Source organism: Syngnathus scovelli, chromosome 11 (assembly GCF_024217435.2).
Source record: "Syngnathus scovelli strain Florida chromosome 11, RoL_Ssco_1.2, whole genome shotgun sequence".
Taxonomy (NCBI): Eukaryota; Metazoa; Chordata; class Actinopteri; order Syngnathiformes; family Syngnathidae; genus Syngnathus; species Syngnathus scovelli.
Window position 1 is genome coordinate 11,409,716 of NC_090857.1, and position 25,636 is coordinate 11,435,351.

A 25,636-nucleotide genomic window follows, 5' to 3' on the forward strand; every position below is an offset into this window, starting at 1 on the left:
CAATATCACCACATAGATGCTAACCCATGTAAAGTCAGAGTTTTACAGTCTATGTTGGCATACAGGTAGTGGAGACTAAATGAGTGTGTTTAATACACAATATGTAATTCTCTTGGTTCTTCTCATAAAACTAGTATATTGTCTCAACTGTGTCTCAAGCTGGACCAAATTTCTCGAACAGTATAATTCAGAGATCATTTTGCAGGTGTACCTAATATTGTGACTGCTTAGCCGCTGTTTGCCAGGGACAAGCTGCCTCCCCCCCACCCTTGCAAAGAAAATATATACATTTGGGAGCTAGTTGGGGGTTCTTAACTATGTTTTTCCTTCTTCTGCTTTTCGTTTTCTTTCTTTAAATTATTTATTTATTTATTTATTTATTTATTTATTTATTTAGGGACTTTTTTTCAGTTGCAAAACAGATTACGGTCGAGGTTGCAACACAATAGACGCTCAATGCACCACTTCCTTCAGTCATCCGCGCGTGAAAGGAGCGCGCGGCGGGGTCCACTCCAGGGTATTCGCGCAGGTGTCGCACAGCCATAAAACACACCAACGGGAGGCGATTTGCGGGGTTGGGGGGTCGTTGTTGGCTACCTGCTGTCATTAATACCCAAGTGATAATCTATTTTTACTTGGTGCAAAATGTTGCACTTCATTTAAGTATTTAGTGTAAACAGAGTTTTCTGTCCTCCACACGTTTAAAATTATATTTTACGTATTTGTACGTGTGCGCGCAAGTGTGTGTCCATGCGTCAATTGAAGAAGTGAAGATAATGAAGAAAAGATGAGCGTCAGCGTTGAGAAGCTTTGCAATAAATTCTAATTTGAACAAATATGCGGAAAGGATCACGTGGGGACATGGTGGCGCACACATGGAACTTAAGGGGCTACATTACTGACCATGCGCACGCGCGGGAGTGGGAGGCGTTACAACTCTACGTAGGCCAAAATTAGTTCTTGCAAGAGAAAGTGAATCCATTAAACACTATGGGGTGGGGTGTATATTTACAAAGGGTATAGTTTTTGTTTTTAAACTATAACAATATAGTCATACGTCTTTCATGCCAATGACATCTGTTTCTGTAGTTTACTGAACATTTGTGACCTCCGTTTACGCTCTCATGTATATTTTAGAGTGCTCCCTGGTGGCCGAGGAGTGCATCAGAAGGAGCCACGCAATTGTGTGCACAAACAATTAATTCTTCATTCTGTTTGATTATACTATTATTTTTGTTTTGATAAAAATACAATGTGTGGAGTACAATTTCTTAAACAAAAACATGTTGTAAAAAAATGCTGGTCTTTTTCTGAAGGAATGGAACAAATTAAAAGCATTTCCATTCATATTAATGGAGGAAGCTGATTTGAGATACAAGATTGGCCAAGGAATGAATAACAAGAAGTCATCAAATTCAAACGTATCTCTAATAATGAATAAATAATGAGTAGATCTCAGCCAGTTCAGGGCTGTGATTGGCTGATCTGCCAATTAAAAGTCAGTTTCGAGTGGAATGTACTGAATTTATAGTTTTTCTTCCCTTGTATTGAATATCACATGAGTACTGTATCGCATTCCTATTATAAACACGAAAAAGTTATTGGCAGCTCCGTGTTTCCCACCCTTCTGCCAACCTGTGCTGGTGACGTTACAACCACCACCCCACCCGCGTGGAGTCCCATCATGAGCTGTGGGTGTCCGGCTGGGCGTGAATGGGATGACTCTCTCCCAGTCTCCCCCTCTCTCTCTCTTTCTTTCTTTCTTGGTCTCCATCTACTCTTGTATCCCGAGGCTACCACGCCGGACGGAGCGCACCGCTGCCGCACTCGCGCCGCCGCTTTCCACGGGACTCCCCGCCCCCCCGAGTCTCCCACGACCATGACCGAGGAAAGTCGGGGCAAGAGGAGGAAACAAGCCAACCCGAGGAGAAGTCGAGGTAAGCGGCTGTGCTCGGGGCAAAGTTGATGGGTGGAGATGAATGTGGATGCAGGAGAGCCCTCACGCGGAGATATGCGCGCAAAGTCAACGGACCGGCTTTCAATCTTTCTCTTTTGGGTTCCTGCACGTTTATTGTTTCAAAAAAAGTTTGCAATGCTGATGCTGGCTGCGTGCACACCTTGCTCGGCAGTGGCACAAGAGTGTTGGCCTAATCGTAAATATAAATGTTTGTCTAATAAATGACGTCAGGTGTCACACCATGGGCTTGGTTATAACCGTTTTACTAAACCACTGCAGTCAAATATCTAGTTATACACCATTGCAAAGGACTATTTGGTCAAAATTTGAAAGGGTTTATTGTTGGTTTTTACGAGTTTTTAAACACTCAAGCGCTCACAGTAGGCAGACCGCTGCGCATGGGTTTGAACACAACACTTGCATGTTCACGTTTAAATATTTTTAAAATATAAGAATTAGACGGAGATTAGCTTCTGATTAAGTATGTCAAAAAAGGGGCCGCGCACACACACGAACGCGCAAGTATACACGCACTCATGCGCGCGCATGCACAGACACACACACAAACACACGAACGAACACACACACTCGATTTATATTATAGGAGTCATGTGGATGCTGTTTGCACATCATTTTCTTGATGGTTAAATCCATTATGAAGGTCACGCGCAGTGAAAAAAAAATATGAATAGCGTTTCAAATCATAAGCGATAAAGAGAGTCCCGTTTTATAATGTGGCTTGCTGTTAATGTGCTTCTATATTTACGCTATCAACCAGCTGATGGAGATTTAGTTCCAGTGTCTTTCATCAGGGACCATAAATGAACATAGTGTACGGCCCTGGAGGACTTTACACAACAACACAAATGGACCTCCAGTCTTAGTAACTTGTGTTCTGGTTAGACATCGCATGACTTCCTTCAATGCCCCCAAAGCAACTAAAAGCATGAAGAATTTGAATGTAAATTTATGTCAAAGGCACGCTTTAATTCTGACTGAATGAGAATTAAAAGAATTAAGTGCGTGCTTGTTTGTTCCCGATTTGACACGTAACCGCCGGCTGTCTACTTCTACACGAGAGTTGATTTAAGCGTCTCCTCATTTTATTGCGAGTGTCGCCTGAGTGTGAGCATTGACACACATACACGCAGGCACAGACACACTTAGACAGCCACCTTTGACCCTCGCGTAACAGTTTGTCGACTGGCCGCACTCAATTTCGCAGATCAACGGCACCACAGATTCGTCGAAGCTGTCATCGGGCAAAAAAAAAACACTGGACAGACTTATCACGCAACTGACAACTCTGGGCTGTTACACTTAATGGGACATCTTCAAAGTATCATCAGGTCTTGTTTTATATGTATTCCCCACGGTCAGTAATCACCCGTGCTGTCAATTGTAGGCGACGGTGCTGTGACGCCAGCGTGCAAATGCGTGTAGCGTTTGGAATGCACTTGGCTGCGGGGCGAGCGTTAAGGATCCTTGATAAAACCAAGCGAATCTGGCAACTCGGCGATCAGCGGGAGCCTTTCCAAACCAGAAGACGAGAGAAAAACTGATGTGAGGCAAGGTTTTGACTTTTTCCGAGGCGCCTATCGATTGCGCGTCTGTGTCCGCCCTCCTGTAAAACTGTCAATGCTGAGCAATATCAAGCAACCTGGGGAAATTAGCACTCTTTTTGTGTTTTGGCGCCGGCGCTGTGGTCTGAAATGATGACTTTTGACTATTTTGTATCCAAACCATCACAAATTTTGTACATGAGTCACGATAATATCCATTCATCACGGAGATACCGCAGCCAGATGTCAATATAACCATCAAACATGACATTGACAATACAAATCCTAATATCTAAAATAAGTGTTCATCATGTTACTTTCAAAACTCCAATTTTTTTCCAAAAAATTCTTATTCAATTTTCTCTCTCCCCCAAAATGACTTAATTCCAATGAGATAGATTTTTTTTTCTTCAAAAATACCTTTTTTTTTAAACCACTTTATTTTCACGACTTTAGTCTTGAAAATACAAAACTATATTGTCAAAAGACTTTTTTTCAATGAGCCAATTTCTTCTTATGCGGAAATGGGATGTTTTGTGCTCAGCTTTGCCACATGGTCTCCACTCTTCTCTCCTGTTGCTTCAAAGTTTTCTGTGCGATTTAGAAGCAACACACCTCATGCTCTGCATTGGCTCGCCATCGGCCGCCAAAGAGTGCGCGCATCTTTTCCGCTGTCTACTCATCAAAGAAACAGATGAGGCTTGCGTTACACATTTAGCTCCTTTATGTTGTCTGTCGAAAGAGCCTCGGCGTGTTGTCGAGCTGATTCGTCTCTTTTTTTTTTTTTTCAAAGAAGGGTTTTCTCTATCCTCTCTTCAGCCGCCTCGCTCCCTCTTTTTCTTCTTTTTTCAAGTGCCAATTTATTTAAACTCCTTTCCCCTTTTCTTCTTTCTCCTTCATTGATTTCCAAACCCCAGTCTTTGTGTGCAGCTGGGGCCCAGCTGTGTGTCTTGCGACGGTGTACATGTGTGTGTGTTTGTGTGGCTTTTTCTGGCACATTGCTGCCACAGTGAGCATAGCGCACTGTACACACAAAGGACCCTGGCCACAAAAAAAAAAAAAAAAGAAGGGAAAAAAGAGGGGGGAAAGTTTGGAACAAGAGAGATGTACATGCTTGTACTGTAACAACGCAGTGGGCCGGGTCGTTTGCATCAGCGTTTGGGGATGAGCGAGACGGCAGTGAAGAGCTCTGGCACCACGGTTTATTAGCGGGAGACGTTTTTTGGAGGGGTGTCAGAAGCGGTGGGTGGGGGCACCGAGGGGGGAACGAAAGACGAGGATGATGACAGAGGTGGGGAGCTGATGTGGTTGACAGAGTCGGAGACGGCAAAAGCATTTACTGGGCGTGAGAAGATGCCACGAAGGAGCCCAGTTCCCACCAGGCAGTACGGTTTCTACAACTATTTGTGTTTCCATTGGAAAAGTGCTGCAAAGTGCAGTCGCAGGCTTCTCAATTAGTTGGTTTTCATCTCGGGGTGGGCGAATACCGGTATCGGGCTGACACCAGCCGGATTTTAAGGTATCGGGTACTCATGGAGACTGCTGATATGCTGAATGTTTAATACAGCCTACACCATCAGTTAGACTGTAAAGATGGCGACTCCACTTGGAATTAAATAAATCCTGCACCTCACATGCACTTATTGTGTTGGTTGTAGGTATTGTTGTTTTATTAATGCAAAAATCAATGATATCCGATTACTCGATCCTACGTCTGATTATAGCGTTGAGTTTGCTGACAGTGACATAGAGCCCTGAGAACGGGAATCGCCTTGGGAAGTGGTCTAAAGACAAAGCAATATTATCTGATCAAGACAAACTACTTTTTGATTACAATTTTTTCTGCCCATGTGGTCACGAGGATCATTTGATTACATGTACACAAGACACAGCGCGCCCTCGATTTACAATGGCTTAGACATTTGCAGTTTTGATAATACAGACGGCACTCATCGAGCTAGGGAAGAATTACATGCATTGGTCATCCGCATTAGTGACATTTGCACCGCCGCCATATTGCATTTCTTAAATTGTCTTTTATGGATTTTTAGGATACTTACAGGAGGGGCACAATCATTGATGTAATTTAGCAGGATAAAATGTGAATTTTCACCGAGAGCTTTTTTAGACACGGTAGACTTTTGAACCATATATTAGATTAAAGAAAGGAATTTTCTATACTTTTTTATGCTTATTTGTGCAATTTTTTGCTAAAACAGCTGAATTAGCCGTTGCCGTAGCTTACAAATTTTCAGCTAACAAAGTCGTCGGCATTGTGTCAATCACGAGTCTGGGTTTGCCATTAGCCTTTTGGCAGCTCAACAAAGCCCATATTATTCTTTTAGCGAACATGCCAAGTAAAAAAACAAAACACTGGAAATTCACCAGTGTGCGTCATGTTCTTCTTTGTCAAATTCATTGGCGGCCTCCACTGTATCACTCTGCACTACCGTCACGCTAGCAACACAGCTGATGCCGCCGCTAGCACGTACCATCTAGCGAGTCCAGCTAGATCGGATTTGAGCGTTTCAAATCAGATTTCTGCGAACCTAACCCAGCGCTAATCTTTGTGCGTCCTCATTTGTCGTTTAGCGCCGTCCCAAGTGTCGCGTCCTTCTGCCCCGCTATAGCGTTTGATCCCAGAACTGGGCCGCCGCACGGACGGGGAATCCCTTGATTGAGTCCCTCTGCTATTTTTCACATGTTTATTCAATTACGTCTCATCAGTCCCATGTCTTCCTGTGCATTCCTGCCGCACGGCTGCCACACTGTCCGTCCGATCCAAGGAGGAGTTATTCGGAAAGATTTACGGTGCCAGCGCAGGATTAGTGCATGTGAAAGCAGTTTTCCCCATAATTGCCCTCTCATGACATTTTTGGAAGTCATAGTCATACATTACATCCAAATATCAGTGTGGAATTTTGAATCTGCGATAACTGGTCACTGAAATTCATCTCCATGTTCAAACAAAAAGCACGCAGCTAACATAACTTTTTTGCGCCTAGGCCTAACCATGTTTCGTATTTCTATTTTCACATCAAAGCTGGCTTGAGGGGACAAACACATCGGTTTTAATTCTCATCATTGTCCTTTTCCAGAATTATTAGCACTTTCTTTGTCATTGTGCTGGCAAGCTCCTCGCCCTTAAGTTCTATTTTGAGAGCCCCCCCCTCTGCCCTCTCTCCTCCCACCCTTGTTTTTGTGCAGACATCCTGGAGATTGCGTGTTTGATATGCTGCACATGTTTCACAGAAGAAAGTGCTCCCAAAGCCTCCACTTAGGTCGATTGCCACACAATTTATAGATATGTGCTGTTTTATCACGCCTCAAATTAAATTTCGAAAACGCTGCTTCAGACCACATTCTGTTACCCAGATTGGCGGGAGGGAGGCCGACCTAGCTCTGGATGAGTAGGACGCGATTAAACGAGAAAAAGAGAAGTACGTTTGTTTTTTATTTTATTTTTTTTATAAATATCGCAATATGACGTTTGGCACATGTGTTCATTTACTAGGAAATTGAATTATTAACCACAACAATGCTTTAGAAACATTTTTTTATATATCCAATAAGAAACATTTCAGATGGTAAAAACAAACTCAAAACCATCAGTTACATAAAAATGTTGAATTTAACCTGTTCTGTCTTTATCTGTTTTTTTTATTTTCTCTTACAACAAAGACGTTATCTTATTCTGCCTTGTTTCTCAAATATTTAGTAAATTTTGTGCAACAATAAAGCGCTACAATAATACACATTTTTTCATTTTAGTTAATTGTTTTTTATTGTCATTTTTCATGAACACTATAAAAATGACATAGCCGAGAACCACATCTGCTTTGAAACGATGGCAAAATACAGACGTGGTTGATGACCCTCAAATGATCATTCATAAAGTATCATGTCTCAAAGTGGAAGTTATGGTAGATTTCCCCCTACTAAAAAATAGTATATGTACTATAGTTCAAACGTTTGTGGGTCACAGCTCAAGATGTACACTGACTTCATTGCAACAAAGTATCATGTCATCACTGCTGTCCTATGGAAAGATACTGTGTAACAAAATCTCTTTTCAAAAATGCGAGCCCTGTACCTGTCCAGTCCTCCATAATTGCTCAAAGCGGTAAACATCAAGATTATCTGCAAAACACACTGTATGGTGCATATTTCCAATAACTTGGACAAACTCCCTCATGGGTGAGAAATTAAAGCCTCCCTCTTTTTGCCATTTCTCTTTCTCTGTACCTGTAATCACCTGGTACCACCTCTGCTTGACCTGCCATCCCAAGCACTCACTCACACACACACACACACACGCACACACACGCAAACACACGCACACACACACACGCACACACACACACACATGCGCATACACCTGCAAGGGAGTGAACACATTCCAACCGGGATAAAAACATGCATGCAGGGTTTTCTTCCACCTGTAACACACAACGAAGGGCACTCTATCGGAGTGTGATTCTTTTTGGAAAAAAATTGAAATAATCTTCGTCAGTAGTGCAGGCATTTGTTATTTTAAAGCTTTTGGCATAACAATAAACATGTGAGGTGCATGTATTATTTTTGTCCCCTTGTATCTGTGACTGTGGCTGAATGCGTGTATGTTGGAGTCAGTGAATGAGATTGCAGACTTCTTGTGTTTCTCCTGTTATTGTTGCTGTCTATCCTTGATCACCGGTGGAGGGATTACAATTTAACTAGCGGTGGTTGGCCTGATTGAATTAGCGAACCATGTTTACTTTACAACGATGTGCAGTTGTGTAACTAGTGTCAGTTGTACGACACATGCATATAACATTCCGTGGAATAATATCCATCCATCCATTTTCTGAATCGCTTATTGTCGCAAGGGTCAGAGCTGGAATCAAAGCCACAACCTCTGCACTGTGAGGCAGACATGCTAAAATAATCACTAAATTGATAAAAGCAAAATAATTGCGATATAAAAGTGGATAAAATCTGCAAAGTGGCCTTTTCATTCATCCGTTTTCTACCGCACTGGAACACATTAAGCACACCGTCTTGATTTTAACACTTTGAAGTTACAATTTTTTTATTCATCTGGGGTATGTTCAGCAGTAAATGAGACATCTATTAACTAAATTACTGTTATTACAGTTACAAAGGGTTTTTTTCCAGTGAGAAAAGGAGTGCAGCGATTAGAGGGAGGCGTTGATTTGTTAGTCGGCATCGACTGAACACTAATTTGGTCCATAATGTCTGGGAGTTGCATTCATTCATTGGTTTTGCTACTATTTGTTGTCATTTCAGTCTCGGGTTAGCCGATCAGCCTATCCCAGCTAATTTTTGTGACCCACATTTTCCTATTGTTACAAAGTTGTGACCCACTTTTGTTGTGTCCTCTGTACACATAAAATGATAGCTGATGTTCATTCTTATAACACTTCTTCATTTTTTTTTTTTTAAACAAAATGAAAGGAGCACATGTACAATATTTTGGCGGCTTTTTGGGGAAATTGTTCCTACATCTGATCCCTTTTGATCTTATCTTTTTTTAAATTTTTTTTTTTTAACCGACAAATATTGGCAGGTTTGCTTTGGAAATTGTATAGCTATAGCCTAGTAAGGGGAGGCATTTAATTTAAAAATGAAGCACTGATACATGAAAATGAAAGGGTGAGGAGGCCCAATAACAGTTCTGAGGTTTGTACCAAATCCATTTTTTCCATTTTGCGGCTGACTTTGGTACCTCGGCGGGGGAAAGTGCATAGTTGCGATTCTGTGGTATGTGTGTGTCCAATGTTGCTGGAGGGATGGAGAATAGAGTGGCGGTGAAGGGAGGGGGGGGGGGGGGGGGTCATAAGACCACCGGGCAACATATCAGACGGAGGAACGTCATCTTTAAATGCTATGCAGCAGTGAGTAGTTGAGGTGCAAATGTGTCCAGGCTCCATACTGAGACATGGACGCTTCGGTGCCACTTTCATTTCTTTGCACCAACCCCCCCCCCCCCCCTCCCTCCATCCGTCCGTGCACTTTTCTTCTTTTACGGCATTTCTGCTTTTCATCTTTTTTTTCCTCCCTCTCCTCGCCTTCTTTTGTCATCCATTTAAATTTCTCTAGATTCTTGCCATCTGTACTGGCTTCGATTGCTGTCATTATATTTCCATTTTAATCTGACTTTTCTCCTCATTATCAACACATTCACCCATGCGTTCATAGACCTAGGTCGAGTGTCCTCGGTCCCTGTCCCGTCGCCATCACCTCGGCCCTCCTGACCTCCCTCCCTCCACCGTCGCACTGACATCTCACGCTGCCCCCCTTCTCTCCCCTCCCCTTCGGAAAACCACTTCAAACAGCGCCATCAAAGCCCACAGGCAGCCAGCCAGCCAGCAAGGCAGCAAGTCGGGCCAGCCTTCTGCTTCGACTTAAAATTACTGTCGTCCCAGTCGCGAGGCTGCTTTCCTCTTCTGATACACATCAAAGATCCTCTTAAACTTTCCAAGTTTAAAACCCCTTCCCTGGTTCTTCGACTGAGCTTTTGTCCGTTCTCGCGCTCCCTCCATCATTTTGTTCGAGCAGCCCAGTAATGACAAGCACGCGCCGTTTTGAGAAGTTCTGCTGCCTGTGCATTTTTCTCTGCAACTTTAATTTGGTTCTATTTAGAGACAATGGCGAGGCCTGGGCAAGCACAACACACACATTTTCAATTGCCTTCAGTCAAAAGTGATCATTGTGACGAAATGTTTAACTCAATATGCAATATGATTTTTAAATCTGGCTTGCATGACCATAAAAACTAAAGTGTGTATGGATTCATACTTGTTATTCCCTCATACACAGGCCATTAAATAAATTGCTGAAATTAAAGGACTGTAGACTATAAAAGACTTAGAAGGAATTTGGGGGGAATAAATGACACTGAGAACAAAGCCAGAACTATAGAAATACAAGGGGGGTGGGGGAGTACATTTACGAGTAAAGTCAAAATTTCCCCAAAACATCATAAGTAAAAAATAGGACTAATACAAGAAAAAAGTAGTAATTTTTTAACTCTTAATATTGAGAGTGAGCAAAGAGTCAATAAAATGTCATGAGGAAAACAACACTTGAAAAAATAAACAGAGGAAATTTTCAGATTTTACACAAATAAAGCCATAAAAATAAATGAAAAACATGAGAATATAATTTTCCAAGAATAATTTATACTTTACAAAAGTCATAATTATGAGGAAAATTTAAGTAGTATGCAATTAAAGTTAAAATATTAAAATAGTTGAAATGTACTAGGAAAAAGTCTCAGTCAGAATATTAAAAATAATCATGAAAATTATATGCAATTAAATAATTTTGAATTTTTAATAACTTTTTCTTCAATGTTAAATTTTAAATCAATATTTTATAAAAGAAATCTCATAAAAGTAGTCATTTCATGCCATTGAAGCAGTAATATTACAATAAAATATTTTATGAGGGGAAAGTCATAATAAAAGGAACAGCGGCATAATGCAAAACAAATTGTCTTTAGCCTGTGTTCAAATGAACAAACACTTGCCTTCAAGTGAAAACGCTTTTCCAGTATTATTCCAATTAAAAAATTTCATGTTAGCTTTTGCAATGCCCCAATCCTGTCTAATGCCTTTCTGGAGTGAGGTCACAGGGGTACCAACCAAGTTGGAACTGGTTGGCTGCAGTGTCCAACATGAGCCAGATGATGGCACTCAATCTGTATTTGAAGCCGCTCACAAGAGTCGCCCCCCCACCCCCCTCTGACCTTTTATGTTCCAAAAAGCAAGTCACGAGGACCGCACTAAAAGTCCCCTTGTTCGTTTGAATGATTATCTGTCGCTGTTTGTTTGTGTCCCTGCGCACACGTGTTGTAAATACCCACCCATGTTACACTTAATGAGCACTAAATTGTCTCTTTTCAAACTGCTGCTTTGCTCTACAGCTCTTATTTAACCCATCTTATTTACAAATGTTGAAGAAGAACAAAAGCCAGTGGGATGCATACTTAGTGCTTGAACTAACCAAATCCCACAGTGCATAGTTGTTAATTTAAGCTCAGAGACTTTTTTTGATTTACCATGCATCCCCTATTAAAACAACTTCAGAACCTTTTGCGCTTGTCAGAGAATGTTTTAATATTCAAAGGGAACCACTATTGTGTGTGGGTTTTTTTTCCCTTCGCCTTTGCGGGCGAACAAAATAAAGAGCCACATCAGAAAGCTGGAGCAGTCCCTGAGCATTTTCATGTGTAAAGAGAAAAAAAAAACCGAGAGGGAAAACAAATTTGGACTCGGGGTATTTATAGAGTGCTGTGAGAGAGCTTTTGCAATGACAGGAGCCTAATGAAGTGGAGCTTTGCTTTTGATTCATAGTGTGGTGAGCGCGTGGGTCCCTCTGTGACTTGCTGGAGCATTCCTGCGCCGGTCCCTCGCTACACGGAAAACCAGCTCGGGCCACAAGGGAGGGCGCCGGGCCAAGTCCAAACGCTACACGCCTTAGGCCAAGCCAAGCCTTTTGCCGCCGATGTCAGTCCCGCTTTTAGATCGGCGCGCAGACAGCGTTAACCAGGTTCTATTCATACGGCCTACAACACTGCGGGGCGTCGCGGTCTTCTGTAATGTTGATATTGTTTGTATTCCAGCGCACAGAATGCATTAGTTTGACCGAGCCAAGTTTTCCTGCCGACCTTAGCTGCAGCGGTGGTCAGGTTCTATTCACATGGCACACAACACTATGGAGGCGGTTCATTCATCAGTTGTGGTCCATTTTTTTATTTGCTTATATTTTGGTATTCAACACGTTTTATTCTGACCAGGCCACTAATGACTTCAGTTGCATTAGACAGCCGGCGCCTGATTTGATTGATACGCACTGGACACAACACTGTGGGGCGGCTCATTTATCAGTTGTGGTCATGCGCCATGTTGTTTCTATTGTTTGTATTCTGGTTTGCAAAATTAAAAACTTCTGATGAGTCTGATGAGGCCAAATTTGATTTCTTGCTGTCAAAGGGTTGTGTCGAAAAAAACTAAGTCAATAAGGAAGACCCTGGTAACAGTTTAAATTCTGGGTAGTTGGGGTTGATTTGTTAGCCTTGGTTAGCTTCAGGGTGGACCAGGTGTGTGAGTGAATAAGGTGGGCTGTTATTTCAAGTGTCACAGGTAGGACTCGGGTTGCGAAACCCACACAGGAGGTGGCGCACAGGAAGCCTCGAAAGGAAGAAGAGCGGCGACCACAAAGGTCGTTTGCACACCTCTTCACTCACACCTTGACACTTGTGCTGCAAAGACAAAAACTGATTGCGTTTCTTTTTTTGTCTCCCACCCTGACTTTAATGAACAAATTGTCACTTGCCTGAATTTTGTTTTTTTAAGTCGCAAACTATCACGAAAATGTTCATCAGAAATGCGCTAATATATTTAACGGTCTCAATATCAAAATCTCTATAGGTGTGGATGCACATTGTTTTTTACTGTCTAGTTCCGTCGTGACTCGAATCCCTTAAAAGCAAAAAAATATATATCAGACCTCTTGTATTTTTCCGTGAGCTGTTATCTGACGCAAGATTTTCGGAATAGACACAATTTAACCATTTATTTGCACTGTGGGAGCGTCTCATGTCTCCAATTAACTGGTTCGCCATCACTCTTTGCTGATATTCTGACATACATCATAAGGAACTGGAAGGTTGCGCGGCAACCAATCACACGTGACCTGTCTATTATCTCATATCTGTTCACTGTTGGTTTTATAGCATCTATTCATTAGAGCCCCATAAAAGCTAGCTTCCATTGAACCTACAGTATGCGCTTCACGTTTGTTCTTCTTTTGAATGCCGAGTAGAAAGAGAATCCACATTGGGCTTTTTATTTTTTTTTATTGGTATTTTTTCTTTTATCATATACGTTGCCTTGAAAGTGCACTTGTTCTCCACGGCGGCGGCGGTGCAGTATGGCCTAATGAGCGAGACATCTGAAGTACACAGTCGTGTTTGTTTTTAAGCTTTCTCTCTTTGAGAGAATGTTAGAGGCCATTTTCTTGCTATCCTCACTTCTGTTTTTTTTCTCTCACCTCTAACACGCAACTGATGTGTCACTCTCTTATCTCTCTCTTGTTTTCTTTCTTCCTCCACATTAATTTCCATTTCCTCACCCCTTGTTATCAATGGTGGTGGTGTAAAGGGCAATGCGGTAACCCCAAAGTTACTTCTTTTTTTTTTTTGGGTGGCCATCGCTACCTTGCCAGTAGTCCCCTGTTGGCTTTACTTGGACCCTCACGTCGACGTGTTTGTGGCTATTATGACATATCATTAGACAAGAATGTTTCTGCTTCCTCTTCTCTCACCACAGAAATGCAATAAAAAAAAAATAAAAAAAAGACAACCAGACAGGATCTTGAAAACATCACATTCCCACAGGTTAAAGTAACATTTTTGGGCCGGGTTGCTCTTCAATCCGCTGTCATACGATAATATATAAAACATGGCCACGTTGAATTCAAATTAAGTGTGGCATTCCATCGTGGGGTAACCGCCAAAGAGGAGCAAAGAGTACATCGCCACACAAATGATACCCTTTATGATCATAGTGTGTGTTTTTTTTTTTATAAAGCAATGACAAAGGCGTGTGAATGAATCCAGAGGGCTATTTATCCTGCTATTTTGTCACTCTTATTGCTATTTCATAAAAAAAAAAATGAAAGCAAGCGTCAGTGCTAAGATGGAGATCAGGTGGGAGGTGTTTCTTCTTGGTGTGGTCCTCGCTTGAGTCATCGCACCAATGTCAGTCGGCATGTATGACTCAACGGGCGGCCACAGTGAGTATTTGTCAATGTCATGTTAGAATAGAATAGAATAGAATAGAATAGAATAGAATAGAATAGAATAGAATAGAATGCCCTTTACTGTCATTTTACAACTTAGTTGTACAACGAAATTTGGATAAATATACAGAAAAAGATTCAAATCATTCATTTTCCACGAGTTCACTTGAGTCATTTAAGGTGTGAGAGGTGTTCTCCCGAGAAGCCATGCAAGGCGAGGACTCGCTGGTCTTTGGTTTTGTTGAGCGTGTGGGCGTCCGTGACCCTCATGTGGTGAATTATCGAGTCCAAAACAGCGAGAGTTGACTTTCACATGACAGCTACGAGGCCGTCGCGCTTTGCCTTGCATTAAAGCTACATTAACTACAAACAGGCTTTAGTGTGAATTATAGCATGTCATCGAGAAAAGCTGCACTCCACGCATCATGTTGTCTTGCTTTTTGCTGGAGATGATGGGAGAGGGCGGGTTGGCGGCATCATTTGAAAGGCAATATGTATTTTATTATTGAAAAAATATGCTCGCAAATAACTTTCTTGCTTTTCTTCATGTTAAAAATAGTTTGCACTTTGTTAATGTAGAAAAATGGGGTTTTTTTGTTTTTGACTAAAAATTTAAAATTTGGACATACATGTTCTTGGGATTATGTAGCTGTGTTTAAAGAATTTGCTTGATGGATGTAAAACGTGTTCTTAACAATTTAAAGGGAAATACCCAATTTTAAAATTAGAATTGAATGTGACATTTTCTGAAAAGACATTTGGAAATGCACTGGTTTTACTTGACGACAATATGTAAAAATGTAGATCAGTTCATAATTTAGCATAATTCTCAAAATATTTTTGGGGACATACGTGCTTTTTTTACTTCGACAATAAGGAAAAAATCTAGTCAGTGGAATTGTTATCATTATTATTATTTTTTAATTTAAGGGCAAACATTCAAGATTTGGAGATGTGGTTTTAACTACAGTGTTTTACCTACAAAAAAAAAATGTTGTGTGGAGGACATTTAATGGTTCATGCGCATTATTTTTTAGAAGAAAATTTAACATTTATAAAGAAACCTATTTTTTGTAAAAATTCAGGTCAAGAATAAGCATGTGATAGGTACATGCTTTTTATTTTACAACAACAGCACTTTGTAAAAACATAAAAATTCAGATGTAATCATTTGCTTGGAGTACACTAATTGGCTGTTAAAGATGTTGCTTTTGTAATTCGTAACGAAACTTTTAAAATTATGTAAACATACATTATTTTTGTAGAACGTCGACATTGTTGAAAATTCCGGTAGTTTTAAAGATTTTGTTTCTGAGTATGCTAAAAGGCTCTTGGTCATTAGTTTTGAAGAAGAAAGCTCACCGAAGAGAACATAGTAACTTGATGTGTATTTTTTTTTTTTTTGAAAAGTCAGTCTAAAGAATTTCCTCAAGGTGGGCTTTATGAAGAGTAAAACAAATGGACTTGGTTTCCCTTTACCCAGATGCGGGTCACCGGGGCCCCCTCTGGAGCCAGGCCTGGAGGTGGGGCTTGTTGGCTAGTGCCCCCTGGCCGGCTGGGTCTGCACCCATGGGTCAGCCAAAGGACAATGTGCCCCCCCCCCCCCCCCCCCCCCCCCCCCCACACACACACACACACACCATGGGCTCACTGCTTATGGGAGGGGCCAAAGGGGTTGGTCGGGTGCTACGTGAGCTGGGCGGCAACCAAAGGCCAATGACCTTGGCGGTCCGATCCCTGGCTATATAGCGATGGCGAGGAAGTAGCTCGAGCTGGAGTTTGAGGCAGAAAAGTTCAGACTAGACATAGTTTGGGCTCTGGTACCAGCCAATTAGCTTGTTGTTGCTGAATGTCTCGAGATTTTTATTTTTTTTAAACAAGAACTCACAAGCATAATCAACTTCATGCCAAGATTCAGGAAAGATTGCACTTCACCCTAAAGCCTTTTTTTTTTTTAACCACATACAGAGAGGCTGGCAACTTCCAATAAGAAGTAGATGTTTAAAGGTGTTTACGACAAATTGGGCCCTATTTGTTTTGCATCTCAATGTCGCAAAAAAGAACAAACAAGATAATTTCTGGGTCCTTATTGCACACCACATGATTGCAATGCAAGATCACATGTGCGGATTGTAAAATAAACTGCAGCATGCCTCGTAGTGCCGGCCACTCGATGCCTTCCGGCTCATATACAATTTCTGCGTGGCGAACCAGTTTATTTGACTCTGTCCATAGTCAGCGCAAAATCAAAATAATTTCCCTTGACCTCGAATTAAGCTGCTTTGCTGCGGTTTTAAATCTAAAAAGAAAAAAGCCATTCCTTCCATGGTGAATGCAAATTTACACACTTGATTTATTTTACTGGCCGGCTATGCAGTACCCCAAAAAAAACTAGTCGGATCACATGCAATCCTGCAATTTTTTTGTTCTCTGAGAGGAAAGGTCTGCATTAAAGATAAAGAAGCAGTCTCTTTGAGGTGCTTCGACATCATATGATCAAGCATGAAACGGCAGCGTTCTTCAAGCGCGCTCTCGCTATGAGTCACGGTCTTCCCCTGCACACTTGGTTGCATGTTAAATAGCGTGTTGTTTTGTGTTTACCCTCTTTGCGCAGCCACTCTCACACTGCATGAATTGATCACCGCCAACTCCTTTGTACCTTCGCACACAAACTCAAACCTCCTGCGCTGTTCAAAGTACAAACAAAGAAGCAGCTATTTGAAGGATGCTCGCGCCATCCAAATAAATAAATCAACAAGGCAGATAATGAAAGCCATGCCGGCGCGGTGCTGCTTCAAATGGGCCGGTGTCATTCACTGTCATAGCGGGGGGAAATTAGAGCCAATTTTACACTAATCCGGAACAGACATGTTCTCTTCTGAGGGCCTAGTGGCTTGCCTTATTGTCCCAGGAAAAATCTTACAGGGGCGCACAGTTGCACCTCGGCTACATTATTCTTAATATGCATTCAGACTAATTTCCTGCCTTGTTAGAGTAAGTTAATTCGAACCCACGAGACCAGGAACGGACGGGTTACGCTCTGCCCGACGTGTCAACGATAGACCAAAAGTGCGCAGGCCCTAACAGGTTAAATGGGTTAAATGAGAACTAATTTGGACCTCTTTCAGATTTTCAAATGTAAATCTGGTATGATGTCTGCTTGGTTGATGAACGAGAAACAATTCCTTTAGAAAGAAGCATGCAGTTGTGCACTACAGTTTTGCAATTATAGGAAATATAAAATGGATGTGTGATTTAAGTAAATCTGGTATGCAGCATATAATGTTCATGTGGTTAAAAAGAGTGTCAACACGCCTTGAAATTAGCTTGTGTAACTTTTCTATAGTTAGTCATGTTACTGCGAAATACTACTTTGTATTACTAAATATAAACTGCATTGGAAAATATGTCTTATAAGTTGTTGAAAGTGAATACTGTATGAAATATGTTGTGTTTGCTTGGTTACATAAATGCTATTTTCCTTCATAACAATAACAGTAACAACAAATGCAAGTTTGCTGTATAAACTGATCCACATGAATCACAATTGTGATTATTTTTTTTTACAATACATACTGGCACAATACTTATTTTTCTATGCATTCATGTTTAAGCATTAACTAGTGTGTGTCAAGGCCTAGGTGTTAGCGTAGCATGCCTGCATGTGTCAGAGAAGAGGAACCACTTGGGGAGCACTTGGCTTTATGATGGAAAGGCCACAACACACAGGTCCAAAGGGAAAAGTCAATAAGGTCCTCCAAAAACATGCTCCAGATCCAAGAACATCCAGAATTATGAACTTTCTTGCAGTATCTGTCAACAGACTCAATCAATTTTTGTTGTACTTTGTTAGAACAGGTTGCTCTCACTTCTATCAACCTAGTTTGTGTCATGTGTGCCACCTTTACCTCTTCCCTCACTTTCTTATTTGGCCCTTCACTTCCTGGTTCAGGTCGACCTTCTCTAGTTTTTGCCTTTTTAATATAAACAAATATTTCATATTTTTCTTCCGTGGACTCCATCGACAGCTATTCGCTGCCTAATGTAATTAGTGTCAGAGAACTATGTTGTAGTGATATAGTTTGCCTGAGACAAAGATGTTTTTTTAAAGTCAAGACAGTTATGCTCAGTCAATGATGCATTTTATGATTTTTCCTCTCCTGAGTGGCTACTAAATATCTTAAACTAACAAAGACATTAACATAGCTAAGCTAGTTAAGAAAATATAATTATTCATCCTTGTCACTTGTTGCTAGGTAGACTTAGAAAATAAGTGACTTTCCAGTTCAAGGAGGAATGTTTATTTTAAAGTAACACGAGAAATGTTGTAACGACAGTTGACACCCCCCCGTCCCACTCTGACAGTAGCTTAGTGTTGTCTCGGATGTATTGCGCTTGGATTAAGCTGCGATTACTCGCTCGCGATTGCATATTGCCAATCAAATCAGGGACACGGAGGCCGCAGAAACCAGAGCCAACTGTTGAAATCCTGTGCATGTGTTTGTGATTGTCATTTATTGTCTTCACCATGGGAAAATGTACTGCGTTTCTTCCTGTCTGCAGCACTCTGGGCATACGAGTATGCGATTCAAGTTTAAATTATAGTTTTTCTTCACACAGCTATTGATCTGGCATTCTTATGGGGACATTTCATACCACTGCTTGGGAATGATTTATTCCGTTCATCAACTGAGGTGCATTTTTGGTCTCACGCATTGTCTTTCGATGGAGACAGTTGGGCTCAGTTTTGTGCCGTTAAATTAATTGGCTCCACATAAATATCCACAAAATATTACTTTTCATCGGGGTTGTTTTACACGGATGGCTTTTAAGAGTGTGTAAGTTTGCATGTTTTTACAGTTCAGGCTCCTTTATGTGTTTACGCCACGCCCCCCCAAAAAATATATGTATGGGTTTTGGTTTGATGGTGCACATTTGAAACCACAAAAAAAGAGCACAACCCAACAACACAAAAATGCACAACTGAAAACACAGTTTAATGTTTTTTTTTTAGGTTGAGAAATCTTGCATACTTCATAATTTGCTCATGTTTAGTGTGCGTGTTTTTCCCCTGCTTGGTTTCAGTTCTCTATCGTTTTGTTTGCTGCATCATGCTGTTGAGATCGATAGCTCAAGGTGTTAACTGGTACCCACACAGTTTTTGTTGCGCTTATTTATTTTTTGTATTTCATTAAAAAAATATGACACCTATAAACATATTTTTCCTGTTGAATAATGCATGAATTGTTGAATTAAACACTAAATGTATCCTTCTTATGATCTAGATTTGGATGACAGACCATTGAGTGCCTTTTTGTATATGTCGAGCGTCTGTATGACTCCCCACTCATGTCTGTGTGATTTTTTTCTCACAGTGGATGCAGAGCAAGTGGGTTCACTGGGGTCCGAGGGAGAGGATGAGGTGGGCCTCTGGAGTCGGGAGCCCCAGGACTACCAGGAGAGCCTGGACAAGACGAGTAGGACTCCCAGCGAGGGCACGGAAGATCCCGGCAGCCCCGCCCTCTCCGGGCAGCCCCACAGTCCCGGGAGCGGCGGCGACAGCGGCAGGAAATTCTGGGCCCAGGTGGGACCAGAATCCGAGGCCACAGACGACGGCGGCGTCGGCGGCGCCTCTGCCGGCGACAGGGAGGGGGAGCAGGGATCACTGAGGATGCACTGTAAGTTAACAATAAATCACAAGATTTTATCCGGGCCGCCATCCAGATAAGTGGCTGGATTTGTGCTGTTTATGTAAATAGCGTCATAGTCACTCACAAACCAAACTTAATGGTGGCAAACTACTTTTGTGCTGCTTTTTATATTATTAATCCTAGACCAACAATGTCATGTATCACAGAAAAACACCAATTTGAATTCAGCATAATTCACTGTCCTATTGGCATTTGCGTGTTAAATTAATCCAAAAACTGTAGACATGTTTATTCATAAATTCACTACTGAATACGACAAAAGAATATTAAGGCCACTGTAAAAAAAGACAAATTAGAAGTAAAAAAAAAAAAAAAAGTCAGCATCAGCAAGAAACATCACAGCATTATGAGAATGAAGTTAAATATTAAAACAATCAATTGCTTCTTTTGTTCTGCCTGCAATTCATGTTTTTATTGTTGTAAGCATTAACGAACCAAAACAGAAGTTATTTTTCCCACTCATCTTTTTAATTAATCAGCCAATTAATCACAATTTTATCCTGCCAAATATCTGAACTTGAGTACTCTGTATTATTATTGATTACAGTCCGGCATCAAAGGCTCGTGAGAGCATGACAAAAGGCGCCGTCACACTATTTCCACGTATCAAAGAGGTGACGTTGCGGCTCGGCGCTGGCTGCTGCGATGCAAGGCCTTTCCCTTTTTAATCTCGGCGAGATGAAAGCCTCACGCAGCCCGCCGACTTAACGGGCACTTAGCCCGGCCACTCGTGTGATTTTGGCCTTGTCCCCGCAAAAAGGCACAGCGGAGTTTTTACAGCGCGCGACCGCACGGGCTCGGTCCCCAGGCCACATAAAAAAACATCTCCAAATTTGCCAACATCTGCAAACATTTGAAACATCCACCTCAAAGCGTAACTGACTGGCTGAAGGTCGGCGATAGGAGGCGCCGTCGCTCCTCCGAGGACGTGTGTGGCTTTCTCCTTTCGGGAGGCATGTCACAGATTCCGAGGATGCAGAGGAGGAACTTGTTTTTTTCCACGTCAGTCAGTCTTCAACTGTTTAAACTCATCTGCAGCCAACACTCACTGCATGCTTAACGAATATGTTCAACACATTAACAAAACAAAACATCTGGCACGGTGGATTAGTGGTGAGCACATCTACCCCGCAATTAAGAGGTTATGGGTCCAAATCCTGACTCTGGCCCTTGAGTGGAGTTTGCAAGTATAAATGTTTGTGTTCTACTTACCAATATAGGTAGGAGCTCCGACTCCCACATAGACTTGGAAGACCTCGCTCATTACGACTTCCTGGCCAAGCTGAGGAAGGCCTCCACCTCAGCCGACCTTTTAGACCATTTCGGCCGCAACGGCACCGCCGCCGTGCACCGTCTGCGCGACGGCGGTGGGGGCGGGAGCAATGAGGAGTTACCACCTGCTATGTGGTCCCCTGGAGTTCAACACCACTCCCCTGAGGATGCAGGTAGGCTCACACGAACAACTCCGACATATTCACATTTTAGTCTAAAATGTCCATTTTATGGTACGGCAGATTCAAGAAGAAGGCTGCAGGCCTGTCCCTTCTGTCACAGGACATACCAGCATGGCGCCTCACTGAGGGACCACATCAAATACTGTCAGGAGAGGGACCGGGGTCACATGCTGTGTCCTTTCTGTGGATACAGCGCCCCCCATAGGGTGCAATTGGAGCAACACCTGACACTTCACCACCAAATGCAGGACAAGGTGAGTGTCTCCACAAACTTAGCTTAACATACCTTGGAAATAAAGATGATACAATTCCTGAGGACTTTCTGACAACCCTGTAGAGCGGCATCAGTTTGGATCAAAGTGTTGAGACCAGGAAGTTCAAATGTCTGCAGTGTGGAAAGGCCTTCAAGTACAAACACCATCTCAAAGAGCACCTTCGCATCCACAGTGGTGAGACTAAGAAGAATTTAATACTTTTTACAGCCATGCCGTCGTAAAACTTATAAATAGGATTCTAAAATATATGTTATATTATATTATGAAATTATTGTTTTGATAAACTTAAAACCTACTAAAAGTACCATTTGATTTGACTCATTACTCTGTGTCACCTTCAGGAGAAAAACCATACGAGTGTGCCAACTGCAAGAAACGTTTCTCTCACTCGGGCTCCTACAGCTCCCACTTGAGCAGCAAAAAGTGCCTCGGCAGCGGCGGAACGCTCGCAAATTCTGGAGGAACGAGCGCTCTGTTTAACGGACATCATCAAAACTCATACCAGCACTCCTTTTCGGCATCTCCAAGGAACAGCAAGGGCTCTCCTTTGGCGTTGCAAGTCCAAGATATCAGCAGGCCCACGGGCCAGGGACCTGACGAGCCTTCCCAGCTTTCAGGGCAGGATTTCAGCTTCCGGACTTCAGAGCTGGCTTCCCTTTGCAATCCCGCCGCGGAGCTTTCTTTGAGAGCCAGCATCTTGAAAGGGAGCACCCTACTGCCTTACCTCCAATCTGGCTCCAAGTTTGAGCAAATGCTGCAAGAGATGCTCCACAGGGAGACGAGGAAGTACGAGGACATCGACAGGAACGGAGGAGGTTCCGACAGGAAGGTGTCGCCGGAGCGAGGGGCTCCGGGAGAGGAGTCAGGAGAGTGGGACAGAGGGGTTCTCGGTGTTACGTGTCGCTGGTGCTCCCATGTTTTTCCCAATGCGGCGGTTCTCCTGCAGCACGAGCGCTACCACTGTAAGGTCGATCGAGAAGCCGTGGAAGTGCCTGAGGGTCTTCAAAACAAAGACCATCACTCGCCGCCTTTGTCCAGGTCGGAGAGCAGCAGAACAAACGACGTAACCAACGGAGCCTCAGGAAACGAATCCCCGGTGCAGAAGTGGCCCTCGGTATCTCACCAACTTCTAGCCGCACTCCGTTCACCTCAAGACCACTTGGAATCTTCGGGTCAGGAGAAAGGAAGCCCCAGCCGTGCCTCGGAGTTGTTGTCCCCTCTCCCCGGAAGAAGACTGCTATCTTTGGGTTCTCCTGTTGGCCTGGACCTCAGCAGCCATCCCCCAGAACTCTCCTCAGCTCAAAACGAACCTCTGGACCTCTCTGTGCGCAAGCAGATGGACGAGCGAAGAAATGACGGCGCCGGCAAAAGGGAAAGGACAGAAGACGGGAGCAGGCAGATGAGTCGTCAGAGTCCCAATCAACTTTCCGACCAAGCCTTACATCCTCACCCACTTTACAGAGCTCCTTTGTTTCCACGCTCCTTATACAACGGGTTCCCTTTCTTCAGCCAGTCTGCTTTGGGCTTTGCGGGCCATGACAGCATGGCACCACTTCCTTTCAGCCCATCACCCGTTGGCCCCGGATTCCTTTCGCCTTTGGCTTACATGGTGGAGGCGGAGTCGGAGGCGACCTTGAAGAAGCTCCACCAGGAAAGACAAGCGCTCATGGTAGGTACTTTTCAAGCAATCGACCAACCGCGAGCGACCACTTGAGTGTCAACGTCGCAAAACCGCATATTCTGATCTTCCTGTGGCCTCGCAGGGGGAGGTGTTAAACCGCGGTGCTCTCGACTACCTCTCGATGATGGATGAAAGCTTGGAGGGCGATGGCGGACCAGGACGTAAGAGGCTGAAGAAGACGGACGAGGGTCTGTACGCTTGCGACATCTGTGACAAAACCTTCCAGAAAAGCAGCTCTCTGCTCAGACACAAATACGAACACACAGGTGTGTAGACGGTTTTCTACCCCCCCCCCTTTAAACACAGAAACCAATGTGTGTTGTTGTCCGTTGCAGGCAAGCGTCCTTACGAATGCAAAGTGTGCAACAAGGCTTTCAAGCACAAGCACCACCTGATCGAGCACAGCCGCCTCCACTCGGGGGAGAAACCCTACCAATGTGACAAGTGCGGCAAGCGCTTCTCGCACTCGGGTTCGTACTCCCAGCACATGAATCACCGCTACGCCTACTGCAGCAAGGACCAGGACACCGACCAAGACCACGACGAAGTGCCCGCTGTTCTGTCCGCCGAGGACACCCAGACGCCACAATCCTTCCTCAGTGACGCCAGTCTGGACGGAGCCTCAGAGGCCCCCAAAGAGGACCGAGAAGGAAGAGTTGAGGAAGAGTCGGTAAGCCGAGAAACGAGGGAGGACGAGAGTTGCACTGGAGGAAACCACTTTGATGGAGCGGCCCTTTGGGGAGCCCACCCCCAGATCCAGAACGGAGACTTGGATAAATGTGAACTGAGCCTAGATATAACAGATCTACCACGGATACAAACTTGAGTCTTAATAGCCAAAGCATTGATCAAAGTTTCATTAACATGCCAAAGAAACACACGACCGCTCATTTTCATTATTGACAACTCAAGCCAAACACGAGACCAACAAAGTATTTTATAAAGCATCCTAGATTTTTATGTATTGTCTGTTTTTATAGTATACTAAAGCTAATTAAGCCAGTTGAGATTCCTATGCTAGCAGTGCTAGCCAAAATAGCTTGCCTACATTCTTCTGCCTTTGGAATCCATCTGTCCATTTTTGATAGCGCTTCCCCAACAAAGTCTCAGGTGAGCTGGAACATTTCTTCATCTACAGCGGACGCCCGCTGACGCATGGCGGGGTAGGAACCGGGCTGGCCCGCCAATAGCCAAAACCTGCTAACAACGCTGGTCAGCAAATTTAACCTGAGATCCAAGTAATCTTTTTATCTTATTATGATTCAGAATCTGTCCTCATTTCTCTCTCTAACACATCAGGTTTTCATAATAATAAAATAACAATAATATGTAATGTAGTAATATATTTAGTAATAAAGTATTTCTGAATTTGGGTTATGTTCAGCAATAGGCATTTAAATTATAAATTATAAATTGGCAAAATCAGTATTGCGCACGCTTTTTATTGGTCAAACCTAAAATAAACACAAAAAAAATCTAAAAAAAAACAATGTGCAAAGGGGGAAATGAAATCAGTGTAAAACAACATTTCAAGACACACAAAGCCATCTCTGATCAAAATTTGCTGTCATTGATATAAATAATTCAGCAAAAAAACACCTCCGATACGCAATTTCATAATGAAAGTATACACAGTATATTTTAAAAACATATTTATGATGCATTTTTCAACAAGAAAATTGGCCTTTTCTACGTGATTTTTGTTCTATGCAGCCCCATTAGTCGAAGCACAATATTCTGATCAATATTCCATTTGTGGAATATGAATCAAACAGCAAAATCCGCCTGATTTTTATCCATCACAGTTTGTGGTCATTTTATCACTCGCTGTCAACCGAAAATGACATTGCAGTTCCTCAGGGCTCACCTGTTTTCCGAGTTTGGTCATGAGACGTTCACAAGCCGAGCTAGACTTTGCTTGTCATGCGTGGCACCTTTTTTTGATGTGAATAGACACCGCAAGACCATCTTATCTTCAACAGCAGGTTCTGCTATGCAAATGACTGACAAGTCTTCGCTGCCTTTAAATGCCTTCAAACACACACACGGTGCACAATTAACAGTAAAGTATATATGTAACAATCTGTATTTTGTAATTTTTTTATGTTTTTTATTATTATATATTTGTCTGCATGTTTGTGCATATTTGTAATAAATTGTATAGATACTTTACTGTTGTGTTCTCTG

General features: G+C 42.6%; 1 protein-coding gene across 2 annotated transcripts; it reads left to right on the forward strand.

Annotated features, from left to right (window-relative positions):
• The first annotated feature begins 1,745 nt into the window (after positions 1 to 1,745).
• LOC125977860 (zinc finger E-box-binding homeobox 2) lies at positions 1,746 to 25,621 on the forward strand. Of its 2 annotated transcripts, none has more exons than XM_049734878.2 (8): positions 1,746 to 1,937; positions 19,704 to 20,006; positions 21,260 to 21,484; positions 21,554 to 21,747; positions 21,831 to 21,942; positions 22,110 to 23,437; positions 23,532 to 23,715; positions 23,785 to 25,621. In XM_049734878.2, the coding sequence occupies exons 1-8, from the start codon at positions 1,880 to 1,882 to the stop codon at positions 24,273 to 24,275; spliced, it is 2,895 nt and encodes a 964-aa protein (XP_049590835.1). In that variant the 5' UTR covers positions 1,746 to 1,879; the 3' UTR covers positions 24,276 to 25,621. The 2 variants fall into 2 exon arrangements, with proteins under 2 accessions (XP_049590835.1, XP_049590836.1); XM_049734879.2 differs by lacking the exon at positions 1,746 to 1,937 and adding an exon at positions 14,283 to 14,322.
• The last annotated feature ends 15 nt before the right edge of the window (positions 25,622 to 25,636 follow it).

Coding starts and splice junctions, on each gene's coding strand:
- LOC125977860 (XM_049734878.2), top strand. CDS start 1,880: ATGACCGAGGAAAGTCGGGGCAAGAGGAGGAAACAAGCCAACCCGAGG. Junction 1,938..19,703: donor CAACCCGAGGAGAAGTCGAG/GTAAGCGGCTGT, acceptor TTTTTCTCACAG/TGGATGCAGAGCAAGTGGGT. Junction 23,438..23,531: donor AGGAAAGACAAGCGCTCATG/GTAGGTACTTTT, acceptor GTGGCCTCGCAG/GGGGAGGTGTTAAACCGCGG.